Source organism: Necator americanus, chromosome III (genome assembly GCF_031761385.1).
Source record: "Necator americanus strain Aroian chromosome III, whole genome shotgun sequence".
NCBI classification, from domain to species: domain Eukaryota; kingdom Metazoa; phylum Nematoda; class Chromadorea; order Rhabditida; family Ancylostomatidae; genus Necator; species Necator americanus.
In genome coordinates, this window is record NC_087373.1 from 3036517 (window position 1) to 3057413 (window position 20897).

The 20897-nt window shown below is 34.7% G+C and overlaps 2 protein-coding genes across 2 annotated transcripts; both read left to right on the top strand.

Moving 5' to 3' along the window:
- Positions 1–895: 895 nt before the first annotated feature.
- On the top strand, positions 896–5994 carry RB195_008451 (uncharacterized protein; the record flags this gene model as incomplete). The annotated part of the gene is made up of 5 exons (XM_064194961.1): positions 896–956; positions 1008–1152; positions 1449–1540; positions 2752–2898; positions 5870–5994. 5 exons carry the CDS (start codon positions 896–898, stop codon positions 5992–5994), a joined length of 570 nt encoding a protein of 189 aa, XP_064046106.1.
- Positions 2890–6425, top strand: RB195_008452 (uncharacterized protein; the record flags this gene model as incomplete). Its single annotated transcript, XM_064194962.1, has 3 exons — positions 2890–2898; positions 5870–5925; positions 6224–6425. 3 exons carry the CDS (start codon positions 2890–2892, stop codon positions 6423–6425), a joined length of 267 nt encoding a protein of 88 aa, XP_064046107.1.
- Between the last annotated feature and the right edge of the window lie 14472 nt (positions 6426–20897).

The following is a 20897-nucleotide window of genomic DNA, read 5'->3' on the forward strand; positions in this document are numbered from 1 at the left end:
TCTGCGAACACATAGACTTGAAAAAATCGTGGTGCTCACTCAAAAACGTTTTGAAAAAACTCCTAGCACCTTGTAATTTTCTGTTTCTTCAAATAGAAATAATCCAACTACTAATACATATTATGGGGATTTGAATTGATTTTCTGCCAGAGAACTCCGATTCCAATCATGAAAAACAAATTAACTTCTGTAGAATTGTTCTGTTAGTGGTTCCTGAGCGATCCAGTTCAGTATTACCTCAAATCGGGGTTTTGAAATATAGCGGACACTCTTTAAATAGATTGTTTCCGTTTTTCTGTGAGAAAATCAATGAAAAATTAAATAACATCTGTTTTCCTATTGAAAACTTATTAGAAGTATTCTTAACGTTCTTAATAATAGAGCAGATTTTTGTAACTTCTAAAATCCTTAAAGAGGAAGAAATTAGAACTAGAAGAGACTAAATTACAACATTGTGACGTAAAACGCTCACAGAAAAACAGAGAAGATTCCGGAATTTTAAGGAAGATCCTCGATTGAATAATGATGTTACTATGAGAAGACGTTAGAAGCTTAGGTAATAAGGAAATTACTCAAAAATCTAGAGAAACAAATAGATTTGACGTAAAATCGGACTATTTTCTCGGCTGAACCAAAAATCCACGAAGATTCCTAACTCTTTATTGGAATTCAACGAAAAATAAACCGAGAACAGAACGATCAAGAATTTTTTTTTCCTCAACAAACTGTATAGATCCGAAAAAAAATCCAAAGTGAAATGTGCGACATAATATATGTAATCAAGATGCCCATATAAGATAGTGAACACTTTCGGCTCCATCAACTCAAAGACATGCCGCTTCAACAACACACAAACATATGCCCATGGTGGACTTTAATAGGATCATCAGATTAGATGTATCGCTTAGCACCTGGTGCTACTCTACACTTCTGCTTCATTGACCGAATGCTAAGCGGTTAGGATCACAACACTTACAGTACTTATGGCTAGATCACCACACTTACAGTACTTATGGCTATAAAAGAAGGAGAATTTGTTGCTCTATCAGTATTAGAGATATTCCTAATGTTCGTAATAATAGAGCTGATTATTGTTCTTAACATTAGAGACCTTCTTAATGTTAGAGCAGATCAAAAAGAAGAGCTGGTATTGTGGGTAGAAAAAATAAAGTGCCGCTTTCGAATGAAAATAGCATTTGCCAGGTGCTTATCGAGTAAAATTATGGATGTAAAACTAATAATATGGGTGAAACCGTAAAGGATCAGCTCGTATTCCCATAAAATTCGCATAAATATAGATATGGGATCTGGAACGTCAGCAAGACTAATTTTATTAACTATTTTTTTTAGGTGTACGGTACCGAAAGTTTCGAATGAGACGGATCCCTTTTTCTCCGCAAACGAAGCACAAAGCAATATTTTTCGAATAGAAGACGTGGTGGTTCTAGCGATCCCGTAGAGGATACTGTACGTCCGTGGCGGAGTTGTGTGATCACAGAACGGACATGGAATCCGTCGTACACGCTTTATTCAACACTAAGTGAGTGTATATTGTGTTCTTCTCATTGTCCTTCTAATGGCAGTCGTTTAGAACACATTCTGGATGTGACGAATAGCGAACCCACGTTGGAATTCTTGTATGAGTGGTCCTAGCGCGAACGTATAGGAACTCACAGTCAGTAATTAAGAACAGAAACTCGTTAACAAGGAAGTTCTTCAGTATATTCAATACTATATTCAATATATTTTCTAGATATAATTATATATTTTGTGGAAAAAGTTGATGCTTTTAGTTTTTGAGGATCTTTTTCTTCAAATGAAGCTGTCGAAGCACGTTCAAGAAGCTTTAGTGACTGGACTACTAGGAAACAAAATATGCAGATGTGTGAAAAAAATATGTTAAAAATTAGAGCAATGACTTCACCGTGCAGGAAACGTATTAAACATTAGAACAATGACTTCAATAAACAGTATTTCTGTGACAGTAAACGCATCACTTCGGAAAACATTCAGTGATTTGGAATAAATCTTAAGGAAGAAGAAAACGGGACGGGACTTGAGCTCAAAAAAAAGTCCTGAATAAAAAAAACAAGGATTCTGGATACGTAAAAGAACAAATCAAAGCGATGTTCAGCTAAGTTCATCTAGAAAAAAAAACGATTGGATAAATTTACCGAACGTAAAAAAAGGAAGAAAAAGTATTTCTTTGAAAGAAATGGAAGAAAAACTTCCGTTCTTCCAATTGTTTCACCCATAACGCTTTAGCCTAGCTTTGTGGATAGTATTTGACGCTTTTCACGGACTTCTATATGTTCTCACCCTAAATCTAACATAAATCTACGGTTTTTTCACCACACTATTCGCGCACTCAATGGTACTTAGGCCCGGGTGACTGGAATGATGAATCGCCAGCCTAATGGCCGATTACGTTGACAGCTTGTCGTCGGGCGCTGCTGGGGGGATATTTCGGATTTTATACGTGGTTCTAGAAGTTTAAATTCTATTGAAATCTAGCAGAAATGCATGGATACGGCAGATCAAAGTAGATCAAAATGCTTTTTGTCACACAGCTGCTCAGAAATTTTTCTAGAGAAAAAAAATTCGACAAACCTCATTTGCAAATATATGGTGGAATTTTTTTCTCAAAAAAAAGCAAAAGAAGAAGAAAGGGAAGGGACTTGAAGTTTCTTTCTTTTATATATTATCTATATGTTATGTTGTTTTCGTCTTTTTGAGTTTTCTGTTCCTTAGTTGAAATCTATGAGAATTCTCAAGGAAAATTCCGATATCCACGAAGTATATCCATGAATTTTCCATATTCGCAAATCACCGCCATACAATCCGTGAAGAAAAATTATTCTTCCTCCAGAGAGCAAGGATGTAACTGTAATGGGAGCTGTGAGTTCTTTTTTTCCATTTTTGATACATCTTTGGTAATATTTAAATGGATAAACAAGTAAATAAATAGATAAATATTCACACAACTTGACAATTTGTTTTGAGAGTTATAGCAACAACATTTTTTCATGAAATTCTTTGCCCTGCTCGAGTTTGTTTACATTTTTCCTCTGTTTATTGTTTTCAATTCGTTGTATATACTGTAAGCGATGCTACAATAAAATAAGGTACAAAAATATCCATTTTACTGGTTCGGAAAATAAATAAATACTTTAAAACGTTAGGCTTCATGAAAAACGCCAACTAAATAGCTGTTTTTCGAGTTGAATGAAAGGTTATTGGTTGAAAAAAGTAGAAAAAAAAAACAAAATAAAACAAAAAAAAATTATGTGTAAAGGGTTCAAATGTTAGTGAAAATTTCTATCTCAAACAATAAAGCGGGAAATATTTGTGAATTTTACTTTAAGCTACAAATTAACCACAAAATTATTCTCTTTTCCATCAAAGATTTGTTTTTTAGTACCGATAAACCAACCGAACCGAATACCGCGCTTAGGTAGCGCCTCTTGGCCGCGCCACCTGAATAGAATTAACGACATTTGGTCGATTTTATGAGCTGTAAACTACACTTATAAAACGAACGTGATGAGGTGTTATATTTAGCCGAAAGAGGTTCAAAAGTGATGACAGTAAGCATATAAACTTATTATCGATTATTAGAAATTACCAAAAAGAAATAGTAAAAGAGTAAGGAAGTAAAAGTGTAGAACAGTAAAATGGCTGTGGGAAATAGAAGTTTTGGAAAGAAATAAATAAAAATAAAATAAAATAATAAACAAAAAATAAAGATATACATCTCATAAAAAATATAATAATAATATATAATGATATAAAATATAATAAAAATAAAAATATAATGACATAAAAATATAATAAAAATAAAAATATAATGATATAAAAATATAATATCACATGAGACTTGTCCCATCTTTCTATCAAAAGTAAAGTAAGTAAACTTTTTGCTTCAAAAAACAATTGGAGACTTTTTTGAATTAAAATGCTGCGTTTTTCTTTTGAAATTAAACTGAGAAGGACCTTAATGAGAATAATTCTAGATAAGACAGAAGAAAAGCGAGGAAAAATTAGAGAGGATACGAGTTCAGTACGTCTTTTTTATTTTAAGAAAAAATCCCAGAATGTTTTCTGACCTCCGAGAATAGTGTCAGCAATGTCAGCAATTATTTTTGTTTATTTTTTTTTATTTATTCTATTAATTACACTTTTACTTTATTATTTATACTTTAGAGGATCTAGCTAAAAACTACCGGTAAACCGGACAACTCGTCCAGTAACATGCTTCAAAATGAACTTACGAACAAGTACTCAACGACATAGCGAATGAATGAATGAATGCGTATAATGAACGTAAAGGTTCGCCGACAACGGTTCACCACTGGAAGGGGAAAAAAAAAACCACGAACACACCGACACACGGAGACAGACACACATAGACCTAAACCCACACTTCCAATTACTTCATTGTTCTTTTAACGTGAAAGCACTAACCGCTACGGCAGACGGATGGCTGAGAACACCATCGCTGCCAAAGGTGTTCTCTCTAGAGATTTTCTCACATTCCGCAAAAAAAAAGAAATCGTAAAAGAAGAAATTTGAAAGATAGACTGTATGTAGAGAGGAAAAAAGTATGTATTATAGAGAAATGGACATAGCTAGTAGAATTGGTGTGACCTAAGGAAGAAGTGAGTTCCTCAAGGAACTGTTTTTCTAGCATGCAGAGAAATTCAACTGAGAAAAAATATTTCCACGTCGAGGAAAAAAGTCGGAATTTATCCGAGATTAGAATTACACGTCCTAGAAGTAGTGGATCCAAGAATAACTAAAGGAACATTTGAAAAATCAAATTAAAATACAGAAAATTAAACGATTTCGTTCTACAAAAAAAAAACATTTGTGGCGAAGTAAAAAAGTATAAAGGTCCAAACTGTCTACTATGTATACCTGAAGAAAAATTTAACTTGATAGAAAAAAACAAGCGCAGCCTTCCCTGAATTGTCAAGAAGACACCTCTGGATCAGTTCTCCATTGAATTTAAGAATTTCTTCGTTAATTTTTTCTTCTGCAACCTTACAAATTTGCAAGGAATATCTGTTAGGGATAATTTATTTGAATATTTATTTATTTATGTCCGAGACTTCATATTTACAGTCTAAAAGTTTACAGTTTGAAAAAATGCAACATACCTACTGTAAAAGATAACATATACATAAAAGAGTGAAGAGGAAAATTACAGAGTAAAAAATATTGAGCAATAGTGTTAGTGGACAATGAAAAAAAAATTTTTTTTCTAAATAAAAACTGTTCTTCGTGAGAATTAGAAAAAGAACATGGATAAATATCGAAACTTGAAGAAGAAATCAAATGCACATAAATGACGTAAAGCATGTGAATAATGTATAATAAAAAACAATAATGTGTAATAAATAATAATTTTGTATTTTACTAGGTTTTTCGTAACACAGAGACTTCTGGTTATAGTAGTTATTCGAATCAGATCAGTCCACTGCACGGAAGATCATGTAAAGTATGCGTATTGATTAGGGAGAATTTTCTAGACTACTTTTATTGTAAATTTGTCGCGATTGAGAGCGGATTTCTGGAATAATGATGATGAATTGCTGAGGACTCAGTTCAAGATGGGTGATTTTTGAAAAACTTAACTCATTCTCATATATACATGTATTTGGATGAGGTTGAGGATTTTCTCAAAAAAAAAAAGAAAAAAAGCAGATCTTCCACTCAATGGGGTACTTTTTTTCTAATTAATAAAACACATCTTCTTCTCGTATGCAGTTTTTTGGAAATTTCCAGGATTTTTCACAACAAATTTTCTGATATTTTACAGTTATATGTACAAGCTGTATGACACACCGTAGACATTCTCTTATTTCAGATGGTACGAGATGGTGCCGGAAAACCTTTTCGTCTGCCGGCGGCAACATCAAAGATGTTTGTTTACAAGCAAAAACTTCCCCTATACAAAACAAACCTACTGTGTTGTTTTTCATTTTCAAATAAACGCCTGCTTTCTTGATTTAATATTTGAGCCTCTGTGCTGTGGAGTCTGGATCTAAATAGCTATGTGTTCCTGATTTTTTTTTTTTGGAATTTTCTAGTCATTCTTCCGGAATTCTTGATATTCTGGAATTTTCTCCCAATTACCTTTTAATTTGATACGAATATTCTTGTCGGTGAAAATTTATTACCGCACTCTTGCAATAATATTAAGATGGCAGCGGTCATATAGGCATATGTACACACACACACACCACGCACAAGGGAACGATAGCTTATCACCGGCACAAATCGATATCAACGACGGCGGTTACGGTAGGTCCAAGACTACGAAACTCGCATATGGGAAATGTGCTATAACAGGCACACCGCCTGATAACCAGTCATCTTCGCCAAAGGACGTAATCACAAGAATTTGGGAGAAATCCAGGTAGAATCTAGGTAAACCTAGAAAGATTAGTGTGATCCCAGGAAGAGAAGAGAATATTTACAACGGGGTGACATCCAGTAGTAAGCGGATCGTAAGATAAACTGAAATTGATAGAAATCGAAACGTATGAGGTGAGAGGTGAAAAGCATTCGAAAAAGAGCTGTATGTACGTCAGTTATCTTGTTCGTGGGCCCTCACTGATAGGGATGGGTTTCGCTTTGATGTTGCCGACAACTCCTGCAACGGTTGTAAATTATTCACCACATGCAAACATACATATTAATGATGTCCATACCTAACTATGATCGATATTGATCGATGAAATAAAAATCGGAAACGCATGCAATGAACCGAAGGACCTGAAATTTCCCCGAATCAACATGAAGGTATGAGAAGGTTAGTAACGCGAATGTCAACAGTGCAAGTTCACGAAAAATCAATTTTAGGAAATCCTCCCAGAAAAAAAAGAGCTCTTTTCCATTCTCAATCCCTTTTTTCAATATTTTTGTGATAATATCCGGACATTTTTGTTGCCTTCGCATATAAAAATGGCTCAGAATCCACTATATGCATTAATTAAATTAAAACTATTATATCTAATTATAATATTAAAGGAGAGACCAAATTTGCATTATCTGATTTTTTCCAAAAAATTGTTGTATGTCCAGTCTTTTCATGTTCTTGTTTATGTCACCTTTTTGGCTATTTTCAAACAAGTAAATAAATGAGCAAATAAACACATATCATAAGAAATATGCTTAACTGATGAATTTTACAAAGAAAAGAAGGTGGCGGACACAAAATTTGACTGAAAGGGGATGGGTGATTAACACGAGATAATAAAATAAATTCATGGAAAAAATTCAAAACTGACCATTTGTAGAAGAGTAATGAGCAACGTGACCAATAACTCTAATAATTTAGGACTATATTCCTCTAGTTCGTATAACTGTTCAGGATCCTTGATTCATTTTATGATAAATGAAAACTTAATCCCATCTAAACTTCTACTCATTCGCCTAAAATACTGAAACTATGTGGATATCTCTGCGAAATGAATAGAATATCTCATTTCAAGTTTAAAGTTAAATTTTCTTTTTTTTTCCCTGCTCTTTTTTCATTAGAAGTGCATAGTTGGAGGATTTTTTCATAACTGCGAGAGTGAAAAATCGAAAAGAAAAATCTTGCAGCAATAAAGCGCATTTTGAAAAAATAAAAAGATGATACATATTTACTTTTCTGAATGATGTATTAGCCCACATTTTTCTTTCTTTTTTTTTTAATTTTTCTCATATTTACCACTCTTTTCTACTACTCTGGTTCTTGTCAGACTGCATCGTTTTCATCTACGGCTATGGATTGGAGTAGTATGATGAGGAATGGAGGAATACACCCGGCAATCACCACGGATATGTTGAAGTCATAAGCTGGAGGAGTTGTATGCACAGTCAGATCCTCTGCTCAAATCTAGTCTTATTAAATTTTTCTATCAAATATTATTAAGTTAAATTATTAAATTATAAATATTAACTGATTAAATTACGATTTTTGAGAAGTTAACAAGGATTCCTGAAAATTATGCACCTTTCTTTTTATTTCAACAGTCTTTCTATTTTTTTTCAACTCTACTCTTCTACAAAGGTATCGATCAAGGAATCGATCTGTTCCTTATATTAACTAGTGATCATTCTAAGGTACGGCTAACAAGGAGACCTGCTTTCTGTTCATACTTTTTAATCCTATCATCGCTAGCCTTTTTTCACGTCACCAACCGCTAATCAACAAAGGAATGATGCATGTTATTTGCCTAGAGGTGATTGAGTAACACACGGACATGGATTTGCAGTCGAGCATCTTTTCGACGTGCCGCACCGTGTACTGTCGCCACCTTCGAACTTTGCTCAAGGGATTAACGGTTAATGAGATAACACGTGCCGCTATGCGCGATTAAACGAGACGATCGTATGTAGTATACGGTAGCCGTTCGTGTGTGTGTGTTGAAGATTCAAAAAAAAAAGATTCTCGTCGGCTGTGGTGAATCCGAAAATCCACACGCACGCAAATCATTTCGTATGTATGATGCGATGCATTTATGACATTGGCGAAAATGCGTCTGCGAAATTGTTTAATTTTTTTTTTGGGGAACGTGAGAAAATTGGTGAAAAGCTGCTAATATTTCCCTAGCTATTTCTTTTGAAACGATTATCCAGAGGGATGATGGAAAATACATATATGTACGTCTAAATTGTTCCAATTTGCAATTTCAAGAAAAAAACATTCAGAATCATTAAATCCTTAATGAGAAATGTTCATTAAATGAGACGATATCATTAAATTTAAGTACTGGGGGCACTAAAAAGAATCTGTTCACGTATTTCTTACTGCTTACGTTGTTAAATCCTTGTGATGTTTGTTTCATGGCTTGCAATTGCATGGAATAATCAGTAAGAGGTTTGGCTGCGACCGTACGTACAGTCGGTTCGAGAACCAACCCCAGACCCAACCGAGCTCTTCACCTCTCCATTTTCGATGAATCGATGCAAGACCTAGGTGCGTCCCAACCCGAAAAGAATGACTTTTTAAATTCCTTCATTCAATAATTTGATTTCAATTTTAAACTGACTTTAAACAAATAATAGAGATCCGAAATAATTTTGATATAAGGAATCACAGAAAGGGATGAAATAGAAAATTTAATATTCAGCTCAAGAGAGATCTATTTGGGTGTTTTCATAAGTTCAATTCGAGGGTGTTCATAATTTTTAATAGATTTTTTTCCTATGAGATGTTGAAAGTCTAAGAATGACAACGATTAATGAGAAAATCTCGTTCTCTAATGTACTGCAAGTCTCCAACTCGTTATTACATTACGAATAAGGAATCAAAAAAAATTTCCAGTCTTCTTTTCTTCTGGATTTTTTTTCGAAGCGCATTTTGGATTGTGTAGAATAAGGCGTAAACGCGTAAATGAATAAACAAAAAATTTTTACCGCCTGAACTTGACTGTGTAGGATAAGGCATAAACATAAATTTAAAAAGAATAAAAATGTATAAATGTGCAAAATAAACCATTACTAAATGGTTATGTGAGTAAGGAACATTTAAAAAAAATAAGGTTGTATTTTTGTCGTTTTTTCATCCTAAATTTGGAAAGATTTTCATTTAAAAATGGATCTCACATGAATGATCGGTTGCTTATTTTTTACCTCATGAAACCTCTGAAATGGGTCTTCTACCACTGTAAGGATAGTGAACATTCTGGAAGGGTTCGTCATTTTTTCAAATTGTTCTCCGCTATCATTAGGGCCTCTACAGCGGTCGGCAACATGAAAAGAATCGTGGTATCACACCGATGTCGTCGAGCACACACACACACACACACACCCAACGCTATCAGTTTGGCGCTCGGCGACCGCCGACGCTCGGCAAAAGACTCAGCACACCTTTACAAGGAGATTATCGCACGTTTATATGTGAGCAGGGGGCTACCTACCGAAAAACAATGCGTATTCTGGAATTTTCTTCGGATTCGAAGAGGAAATTGTAGCAAAAGTGTAGAATTTTCTGCTTAGCTGTGTGTCAAAAATTGTTCCTCATCAAAAATCCTAAAAAGTTTTAACGTACACTTTGAAACGTTAGAAAAATCATAAGTTGAAAATAATTAGAAAAAAAAGAAGAAATTGAGAAAAGAAAGAGTATAAAAAAACTTTTCCAACAATCTCCATGTCCTCTCTTCTTGAAACCTCAGCATTTGAGAGTGTATTTATGTTTCCTTGTTATGCTGTTATGAAAAAAGTTCATAATTTTAAAAATAGAGCGAAACTTATAGGAAATAAAATAATATAACTAAAAATGAAAAATAAAAGCAAACTAAATTTTCTATCTTTTTTAAAAGGGCTTAGAGTGAATTTATTGAAATCGAAGAGAACCGTTGCTGTCATTTTCTGTAAACATTGAATGGAATACCTTACAGTGAATAAAATGAATAGAAAAATAACTTATAATGAATAATCATTAGATCAATTATCAAAAAATAATCAGATACGATGCCAAGATTCAAAGAAGGTCGAACATAGAACTTAATAATCAGATAATTGCGTGAAAATCACTTTTTTTAAAGAAAACGATAAGGTTTTTTTACGATGTTTTTTTATGATAAGTTTTTTTTTCTGTCAACATTAAAACGACCATTTTTTCTCAACGCTACTTTACGCTTGATCTTTATATTTTAAAATTAATAAAATGAAATTTTTCACCTGAATATCTTACATAGATATAAGGGAAACGGTTAAGCTTCTCAATGTTTACATTGCCGGCAACTACATGTCGGCATGATAAAAGCATTTTTATCAATTTTTCCCTGATTCAATTGCGTTCTCTGCATCCGTTATCGTTATACTGATGGATAGTTTGCTATTATTAACTTCGCAACATTTACCGTATAACAATCTAGCGCTGTTAAGGTCAAAATCAGTTCAGGTAGGACGCTATCGCAGTAAATCATGAAAAGAAAAAAAGAGGAAAAAGTTTCGATTAAGAAAATGAGATGAGAGTTGTGAATTTCCAGAAAAAAAGTCTCGAATTGATAAATTTTCTCTCCACATATGGTATGTGTACGAACTTTTTCAGGAAGATAATTGCTACACATGAGGAATTCCTGATCACCGCATAAAGAAATACATCTTCGTCGAGATCATTTCTTTATCTTTTACATTACCTCTTACATTTACTGTTTTTTTTACTTTTTTCGTCTTACCATTTTGGAAAATGACAGGTCTACTGGTTAGATTCCTAGATGAAAGCTGAATAAAATTGTAGCATTAGCATAAGGAATTCTCAAATAAAACTGAAATTAAGTCTTCCAGAACCGGGATTTTCGTGCTTACAAGATGCATTTGTTTTTTTTTTCAGAATTACGGTAATTCTTAGGAATCCTTGGATTATAAATTATAGTGGACATTAATCGCAGTTTTATGTGTGTGTGTGTGTTCATGCGATTTCCAACTAAACTTGAAAGAACCCGCGTAGAAGCCGGCTTAATAAATTAGGCACAATAATTTTCAGTTCACTCCCTTTGAAAGGGTCAATGTACTAATTGTTAGTGGGAGAGAACTTCTTACTAGTTAGAAAAGTTTAAATATTTAGAAGTTAAACATCGATCAGCTCTCAACGTTATCCAGGAGATGAGTTACAGTACGTGGGTCTGGTTGATTAACATATACATACATATAGGGTCATCCTATGAATAATTTTAATAATAATCACTACAATAAATATTAATAGTAATTTTAATAGTACTAATATTTGTTTTCGCGAACAGTGAATGAATTTTAAAGTTGAACATCCAAGGTACACTAAAAAGATCGAAGAGAATTGTAGAATATGAAACCGAGAACATTTTAGATTGGAGGAAAAATTCCGTTTTTCTTTTAGATTGCAGAAATAGAGGAATTATAGAATAACTCAGTTTTGAAGGGATGATCCAATGCGTAAATATTCATGTCAATGGTGGTGCTAGAATCATCATAACGCTGTGCTGTTAGAAAATATTTTAACTTTGAAAGTGGACTAAATTTGAAACGAAGAGAATAATCCGAAGAATTTCAGATTTATCCAGCTCATATTTCTCGTTAACGCTAACCTTTAAAGAATATTTTCTACAAATTGTACCGAAAAAAAGCAAGTTTAACTTTTCTAGGGTATTGTTTTTCTAGAGAATATATTTCATAAATGGTACACAAAAAAAGAACAAGTTTGATTCTTCCAGGATTATTTTCCAGTAATAAAAACAGGACATTCTGATACGATCGTCTCGTTCGAGTGCGTAATCCTTTCCTACATCGACCAATGAGAAGAGGCAGCCAGAAATGGTTACGATGTGGTTCCTTAACGCATACGATTCCATCTTCCAATTCGAAATTTAAGCTTTTCATTTTTTGCGTTATTTTCATACCACTAGGGAATTTTTACAGATGGTTAACTACTGAAATTCAATCCAAAATTAGTCACACAAAATTGAAAATAAATTTATGAGCACAAATTGAGAGCTGAAACACAAAACTTCTAACTTCGGTAATAGTAACGATCTATTATTTCTTCGCATATTTTGATATCATAAGTTGGAAAATTTAGAAAAATCTTGTGGGTCTAATTTTTGTAGCTCTAGAAAATCGTTTCCTATACTATACAACATCTATTATGTGCTTTTAGGACTATACTCTAAATTTTGAAAAAAAAAAACAGCAAAAAGATTATGACAAAGTTTTTCTTTTCTTCAAACTTGATTCATTTATCGTTTAAAAAGTTTTTTTAAATCGATTTCTATCAAACTTCATAGTTACCTTTTTCTCAGTTAATTAAATATTTAACTTTCAATAATTTTCATGGAGTTCCACCATTAGTGAAGAGCTTAGTATATGAAAGTATATTATATGAATTATAATATTTAGCACAGTATGGTTGTTAAAATTTTCTATGTGCTTTCAAAGAATCCAACAACTGTTTGTGAATATCTTGAACCATTTTATTTTTCTGTATATTTATATTTTCTGTATTCAATTTTGAGGTTAGGATAAGTGGTACGGTTTCCTGAACTAATTTCATTTCTACCACCAACTTCTACATACGGTTACCTTCCAGAGATTCCAGAAAGACATATGAAATGCTACTGACCTATACCTATCGTTTCATGTAGGATCAGGTCGTTAACGAAATGTTATGACACTGTCACGGCTATTCATCGAGATTATACGAGAAGCGCTCGTTTGCACCTGCGTTTACGCATAAATCACACTGTAATGAAACGGACATAACCATAATGGTTGTGGTGTCAACCTATGTACTTCGGGAACGTTCCGAATCATCCCAGATTTGTTCTCCTGTCATTTTATCCCGATTAGGTTGCTATCAACACATTACATGATCGATCCAGTCCGAAAGGAAACGGACAGTTCTCTCTCCACGCTACCGTACCAGAAAAAGTCATGATAAGGTCAAGTGTCAAGCTACGGGAACCTTCCGAACCCTTCCGAATTTGTTTTTCTGACATTTTATCTTATTTATTTCATTAAAAATCTATCCGAAGTGAAGGAAACCAAGCTGTTTGAGTCCTGCCGCTACCGTAACCCGTCCACTAGTGGAGAAATGTCAAATTAGATGGATCAATCAGGCGCGTCGGGACGTCGTGTCTACATCGCGATGTGATGAGCGCGCGGGGAGTGTATGACGGGGCATGACAAAGAAGTGTCATAAAGATCGAATCTACACTATTGAGTGGGCAGTAAACCGAGAGCAACCGAAGCAACTGACTCCACTGTCGATGGCGGCATGTACAGAGGATGATTTCGGCTACTGATAAGGTCTTACGGTTGAGAAGAGGTCAATTTTCAAATGGCCAGAAAAAAAAATTGGCGGAGGAAAGGAATAGGAAAGGAAAGTTCGGGTCGTAAGCATCGGAATGAGGAGGAGGACAAGCGGTTAATCACCTCTCATTGCACCTCAGGTGGTATTAAACAAGAGAGTTCATTCGTGACAAATTGCTCGTTAACCCCAAGGAAGTAAATAGCTGAATCATCACCTCAGACAAACAATTACATCGTACCACCCGATTCGAAATGTGGAATTGGATCAGAGCTGCTTCCAGAAACAAAAACATATCGTAAATAACTTCTTACTTAAGTTTTATGGGGAGCGAGCCCCTTTTTTAAACTTCACGGCTGCCAAAAAATTCACAGTCCATCCCAAAGATTAACCTCCGAGTCTCAGATAGCGGGCAGCTCTTACCTCTCCATGCGAAAAAAAGGAGGATTTTGTCCATAACTGAGAAATTTTAATTTATACACGACTGATTACTGAAAAAGCTCACTAGAATACTATTTATAGGACTTCTTGGCAGGTTATAAATAAATTCTGATGGTTTTTAGCAAAATTTGGCTTAAACCAGGAAGCGAAGCCCGTAAAGCCGTGAAAATCCGTTGAACACACGCTAAGAAAATTCCTAAGAAGCCTTAGCCTTAATATTCTCAGTAAATGAATATTGCGAGGTTACGGATTGTAATTGTGCGAATACTTTTCTATCTGCGTGTGGATACCTTTCCCAAAGCGAGTAATTTCTAACAAATATGAATTTCTACAGATTCTCTATGAATTTCATTTCTGCAGTTGCCCATTTTAGACATTCCTGGAAGAAATGTAACCACTACAGGACTGAAATTACGAAAAACATTACTGTCGCCTCACGCATAGCTAGATACTTCTAGGAAAACTGAATGGTGGGAAAAATCTTAAGGTGCCCTTCTCCTATGCTGTTCTAAGTAGAATGCTAAGATTTAGAAAAAAAACAGAGGGTGATTCTTAATTGCTTCATACCAAATAGCACCTCCAGGTCGTTTCCGAATTAAAAATTAGTCAGAGATTTCAATTTTTTTCTCCTCACCTATCATTCAAGTCAATTTTTTGTCAACAGCTCCGTTTTACCCAGCGTTTCCTAGCCAAACATGCATTCCTGGAAGCTCACCATACTCACCATACTCAAAACAAAAGAACTCATTTGCCCCATAGGGTTTATGTTGAATTATGGATGGTCCTGCTGTTTTCCCCCTTCTTAGTACAAGTGAGTGAATTTCCAGCAAATATGAATAGATCTACAGATTCTCTATGATATCTATCATTTCTACAATTGCACATTTTAAACATTTCTGGAAGAAAAACCATTCTTGATAGCAATCCTTGAGCTGTAGCGTTGTAATGAGGGAATTAAAAAAAGATATATATTAATATATATAATAATAATATACTAAGAAAATATGATAATAATATATAGATATAACATATATGATATATAGAGTGAGTAGAAGTGAGTAATTTCCAGCAAATATGAATAGATCTATGTAGAGATACAATATTATATTAATATCATATTTTCTTAGTATAATATTATATATATTACTACATATATATATATATATATATATATATATATATATTAAGAAAAAATAATTCGAGAAAACACAGTTAAACGGTAATTAAGAAAATGTGCTCTAGTATTACTTATAATGTATCAATTATGTTTTCTATTGATAATATCGATTAGATTTGTTTTCTAGTTATTTCCTTAATATTTAACAAAATTTGAATTAACGTTTAAATTAAATTAATAAGTTGATTAAAATTTAATTTAATTAAAGTTTTAAAATTAATATTACAAAGATTAGAAAGGTGTGTATTCGTGGAAAGGTGTTTCCGATCGGATGCGAATTTCATCTTCAACGAGCGCGGCATTTGTCTTAGTAGCATATGTTGTGTGTGTCATAAAGTCGTGTCGTATCGGCTAACATCAGAGGGTCCGTTTTAATTGGGACCGGGCACTTAAAAGTTCTCCTCAATAGCTCCCTCTTCTCCCTCTCTTTCTCTCTCTTTCTCATACGTACACAGGCACACATGGCTCCACCAACGGAGCTCGTCATCACCCACCCGGTTGGTATGCCGACCACATTTCAACACCACTCCCGGCCGTCATCGAGGGACACACGAGGGAGTGGAATCAACAACAAATCTTTGAAAAAAAAAGTGCAGAATAAAAGTTTTGTGGAGGAAATTTTAAGAAACAACAAAAACAAAATCAAAAACAGAAACAAATCTTATGGATAATTTGAACTTATTGCTCCCCTGCAAATGAAATCCTTGAAAAATCCACAAACGGTTGAATTCAACCACATGAAATATGTACCTTTGCAAATTTAGGTCCATAATAGTACAAAAATAAGAGAGTTTATCGTCTGTTTATGACATTGTAAATAAATAAACAAACAAATTATGAGCGGCTGCACTCAATGTAACAAATAATCCTTTGAAAAAATATAGTCAAGATGGAAAAAGTAACTAATAATAACACCGATGTCGACCTGGTATAACTCCGAGGAAATGCTAAATCATTATTCGACGGATAAACCAACTCGGTGGCTCAAACATAAGGCACTGCTGCTCAAGAAAATTCTAGAAAATTCTGCAAAAATTCCAGCAATTTTAAATAGGGTATAGGTTGTTTTGCACTTGCGTACAATAATGCTTCGCTATACCTAATTTTTAAAAAAGATCGTTAGGCTGAATTCCATTTTTTCTCTTTTCTCGTTTTTTTCATTATCCGCATTGTGGAAATTGTGGAAATTTCTCCAGTGGGCTTAATATCACCTTAGCATGGATGGGATAAAATCATTTAAATCATACAATCAAGGTCGATACATCCAGACCTGGACCGCACGGGTTCAGGAATCCCTAACTACCTAAACTTTGTTATAGAAGTCAAGAGAATTTTTTTTTTCAAACAGATTCGATTTGCTCAGTCTTGTTATTGAATTACATTGCCTATTACTGTAGCGACACAAAAAAAGCCCCGTTTGTTTTTTTTTCCTTTGCCGATTCCGTAAACGTTCCCTTGAAAAGTGTGGTCACAGTATCCGCGGGGGGAAACGGTCCTTGACCATCAAACGACTGTAGTGATAGTGTGGCCCAAATTCTCGATCATCTTGACTACCGTAATATCGGTTGTTACACACGTACATATACACACATGCACATCGACACACACACACACACGTTGACAGATGTCTCCGTGCATCTGTCTTACTACATAAACATACCGTAACCCGTTGGCCGTGCACATTCGTGGCGATCTAGCGTTTCCAGAGCGCCCGTAATAAAACCGCAAGGTCGTGTACAAAACGCCCAGGTGTGACGAGTCGAGTAATAGCGTTACCGGTGAGGAAACACAGATCGTCGGATCGTTCAGAGTGTTCGTTTAAGCCGGAGGGTGACGAGGATCTTCTAAGGTCTCGCCGACAAGGAGTGCCGAACGTACTAAAACTTCCTTGCAAATTAAGTCTTCATAGACATGAGATTATTGATTGATTGATTGATGGATAATGAGTATGAGATTACAATGTGTAAAGAAATAAATGAGAGAATCAGAGACCACATTTGTGCTACTGACTGACAGAAAAAAGGGGGGAAGGGGGAAGGAAATTATTTCTACTTTACACCAAGCATAAAATCCTCTAAACACCAGAATTACACAAGAATTACTATTTTCTGTAAAAGTTCACCATTAAATCATTCTACCATTTCCACTCCTTATTTTTCCAGAAATTTACATGGAGCATTGGAATAATATTTTTTCTAGTTTCTACATCATCAGTCAATTTTCCTCTCAGGATGCATTCATGGACTCTATAGAATTAAAGAACACATTCTCCTCTCAAAACGTTCCAATGCAAACTTTGTCCACCATCCTAAAAACACTCCATACAATTGATACCGTAACCGGAACCGTGTGAAACAGTTGATTTGAGCGCTATATTTTTTGCTGTTGTTCGCAATAAACGCGTGTGTGTGTCGCAAATTTGTTATTCAAATTGGAGCAGGTTTCGGACGATCGTAAAAGAGTACGGTAGCCGGGTGCTGAGACGTTGTCGACGATGAAAACTGAGACCACGCAATTCCCTGAAGAAAAAGCCGACATATGGGGTCGGTTTTCTTAATTTTTATGAGATAACTGGTGGAGGGACGTTAACTCACAACATGTACAAGAATTTGTTATGGGGATGGAGCAGGGATGGGCAACATATGTAGTGAATATGAAATTTCACACAAATTGAGGTGCGTCGAGGGAAACCGGACCAGATTAGCTTATGGTGAAGCAGCAATCCATCTTTAAAGGACCTTTACACAATAAATTTGCTTCTGGTAACTAGAAAATTATTTTTTTCGTATAAATTAGCTGTGAATCCACAGTTTCCCAGTGAACCTCACGTATTCCATAGCGGTATCGGTCATTATATATTTTACGATGCAAAATAAACCCTTTACGGAGGTCTTTTACTCATTCTGACCCATGCTTTCCCTTCGAACTCGCATCAAGCACTGAGGTTAAGTCAATTCTTGGATTTTCATCACAACTACAAGGAATAAATAAATAAATAAATAAATAAATAAATAAAGTAGACAACAGACAGCAAGTAGGGCGAAAAAAATCGATTTCCTGGATCAATAGTGACCTCTTTGGACTGTTATTTTCTTGAGGAAAAGTTGCTTTGCTACAAATAAGGGATTTCTGGGGAAACTGACTCAAGCAAAAACGAAACGTATACCTCAACCCCAATGGTTAATCTTCCAGAAAAATACGAGAAAATTTTTATGTATGTACTTCATTATTTGTGTTATTTTTGCACTATTATTTATTTCATCACTTATTATCCCCTTTCCTACCACTTACCGATTCATTATTTAATAAAATGAATTTTTATTTCACACCAGAAAGCTGTACCCAACTACTAGCGGTGATTTTTTTCCCACTGCCCAGTCAAATTACATATAATCAAGGATTTTTGAATAAGGTAAGGACCTTTGCAGTGTTTACTCGATCCTAAAGAAGTTCCTGTTGATGTTTTATTGAAGAAACGTAAAAAAAAATTAAGAAAATGGCAACTAATATCGTGGATTAAGTTTACATATTAATTCAATAAAGTTTCGATGTATCAGCGGTGCATGTTTCGAAGGCCGGCCAGTGTTCCATGTTGAAAATTTCTAGATCTACAAGGATGCCTGGAATCTCCAAAATCTGATTTATCACCTCATGTGAAATTATTTTAATTGCCGTTTTACAATTGTTATCTCAAATATTTCAAGCAATTTATGACTGTCGTGAAAAAAAAAATTGCCAGCTGCGATCATAAAATCATTTCCTGTCGGAAATCTGAGGAAGTTTTCGACCAACAGGAAATGGAAAATAAGGTCAACTCCATAAACATGGGGAAGAGACTTCGGGGCGCACCTCTTTTTTCCCTTCAAGACCTTCACAGAGAGAGTTGTCCCGAAAAGAAATGATGTACACCTTCAAATCGAATCGCTATCGAACTCTTCCTTTGGGGATTTTCTAAGAGCTAAATTTATTTCGTAAGCTGTTCATTTACGGCTTCAAAATTTAATAATTTAGTAATTTTATGTTTTTTCAAACTTTAAACAAATTTTTTACTTGTTTTCAAATAGAATATCCGAATATATAGTACTAGAAGATGATGAAATTATCCAAGTCAATAGTTTTTTTTTTGTTTTATGGCACACTTGCAGGTGTTTTCAATAAATAAATAAATAAATAGTGTTTTTTATAATACAAGACTACTGTAGTTACTTTATTTGAAACATGCTACCAATTTCTGGAGGACAAAAAAAAACCACTTATTAAGAGAACATTCTATTGTTTATATAAGAGAATCTACAGAAGAATAGTGAAGGAATGCTAGCAAATGTTTGCGTATGATGAGTCTCGGAGTTTTATGGTTGAGCAACGATGAGTGCGATGAAATAAAAATGGATTAGTAAGCACATGAGGGCATGTGACGAATACTGTAGCGTAGTGGACGCAAAAGTTCCTCGGATAGCGGCGCTACGTACTCCACCAATGATCATATTCTCCTTGGTGAATTTTCGATCCTTTTAGGTTCGATTTCGATTTGATTCACTGAAGTTACGATCCCAGGGGTTTTCCAGGGATAAAGAAGAGGATAAGTAGAGTCATTCGGCTGCAACTGCACTATCGGATTTCGAGGACTCTCTGGATTTAAAAATTTCAAATTAAATCGAATTTAAAAATTTAGAATAGCTCATGGAATCAGGAAAAGGAGGAAATATCGGATAGTGACGTGTTGCGTGTTGAGTGGAGATGTGTGTAGTTATGGCGGACCCAGCGAGTTGTTGCCTTTTCATGAGCCAATAAACATTTCGACCGAACGCGTAAATTCCATTGATCTTCTACATAGCAGACCCGCGAACTATAGAAAGCACTTCAATTAGTTCGGCTACCAATGGAGGCGAGGTACCCAAATTATTTGTACACCGATCGTTGGGACCCATTTCGACATTCCAATACAAAGAAACAACAAAAATTTCCATCCCTCTCTGTTTTGCCGGGGTATTTTCCATAGAAAAACTGACCCTACATTTACGATGTTAGCCTAGCCGAGAAGTGATCCCGCAGAGAACAGCAGAGTAAAATCGATCCTGGAAAGAAGTCATGCCGAACACGAAACTATGGTTACTCAGTAAATGTGGTAACGCTTCATGATAATAAAAGCGGCTTAGTACTGAGGAAATGCTGGAAGAAAGTAATATTTTTCAAATTCAAAGAAACCACAAAAATTTGCATCCCCCTCTGTTTGCCGGACACTTAGGGTAGAATAATGGGATATTTTGCAAAGAAATTTCGAACACACATGTGCCCGATGTCATATTTTAACGCATGTACTGTTTGTTATGCTTTTCTCTTTACTTCTTTGGATTATTCATTATTACCTAATATTATACTATTATTAAATTGTCAGTTATTGTGTTAGTATTAAAGGATAAAGTGGATAAAGTGTCTGGCGTTAATCAATCCGCTTGGGACCTGCGCCCCCACGTTCACTTCAATTCAGAATCGTTTGAG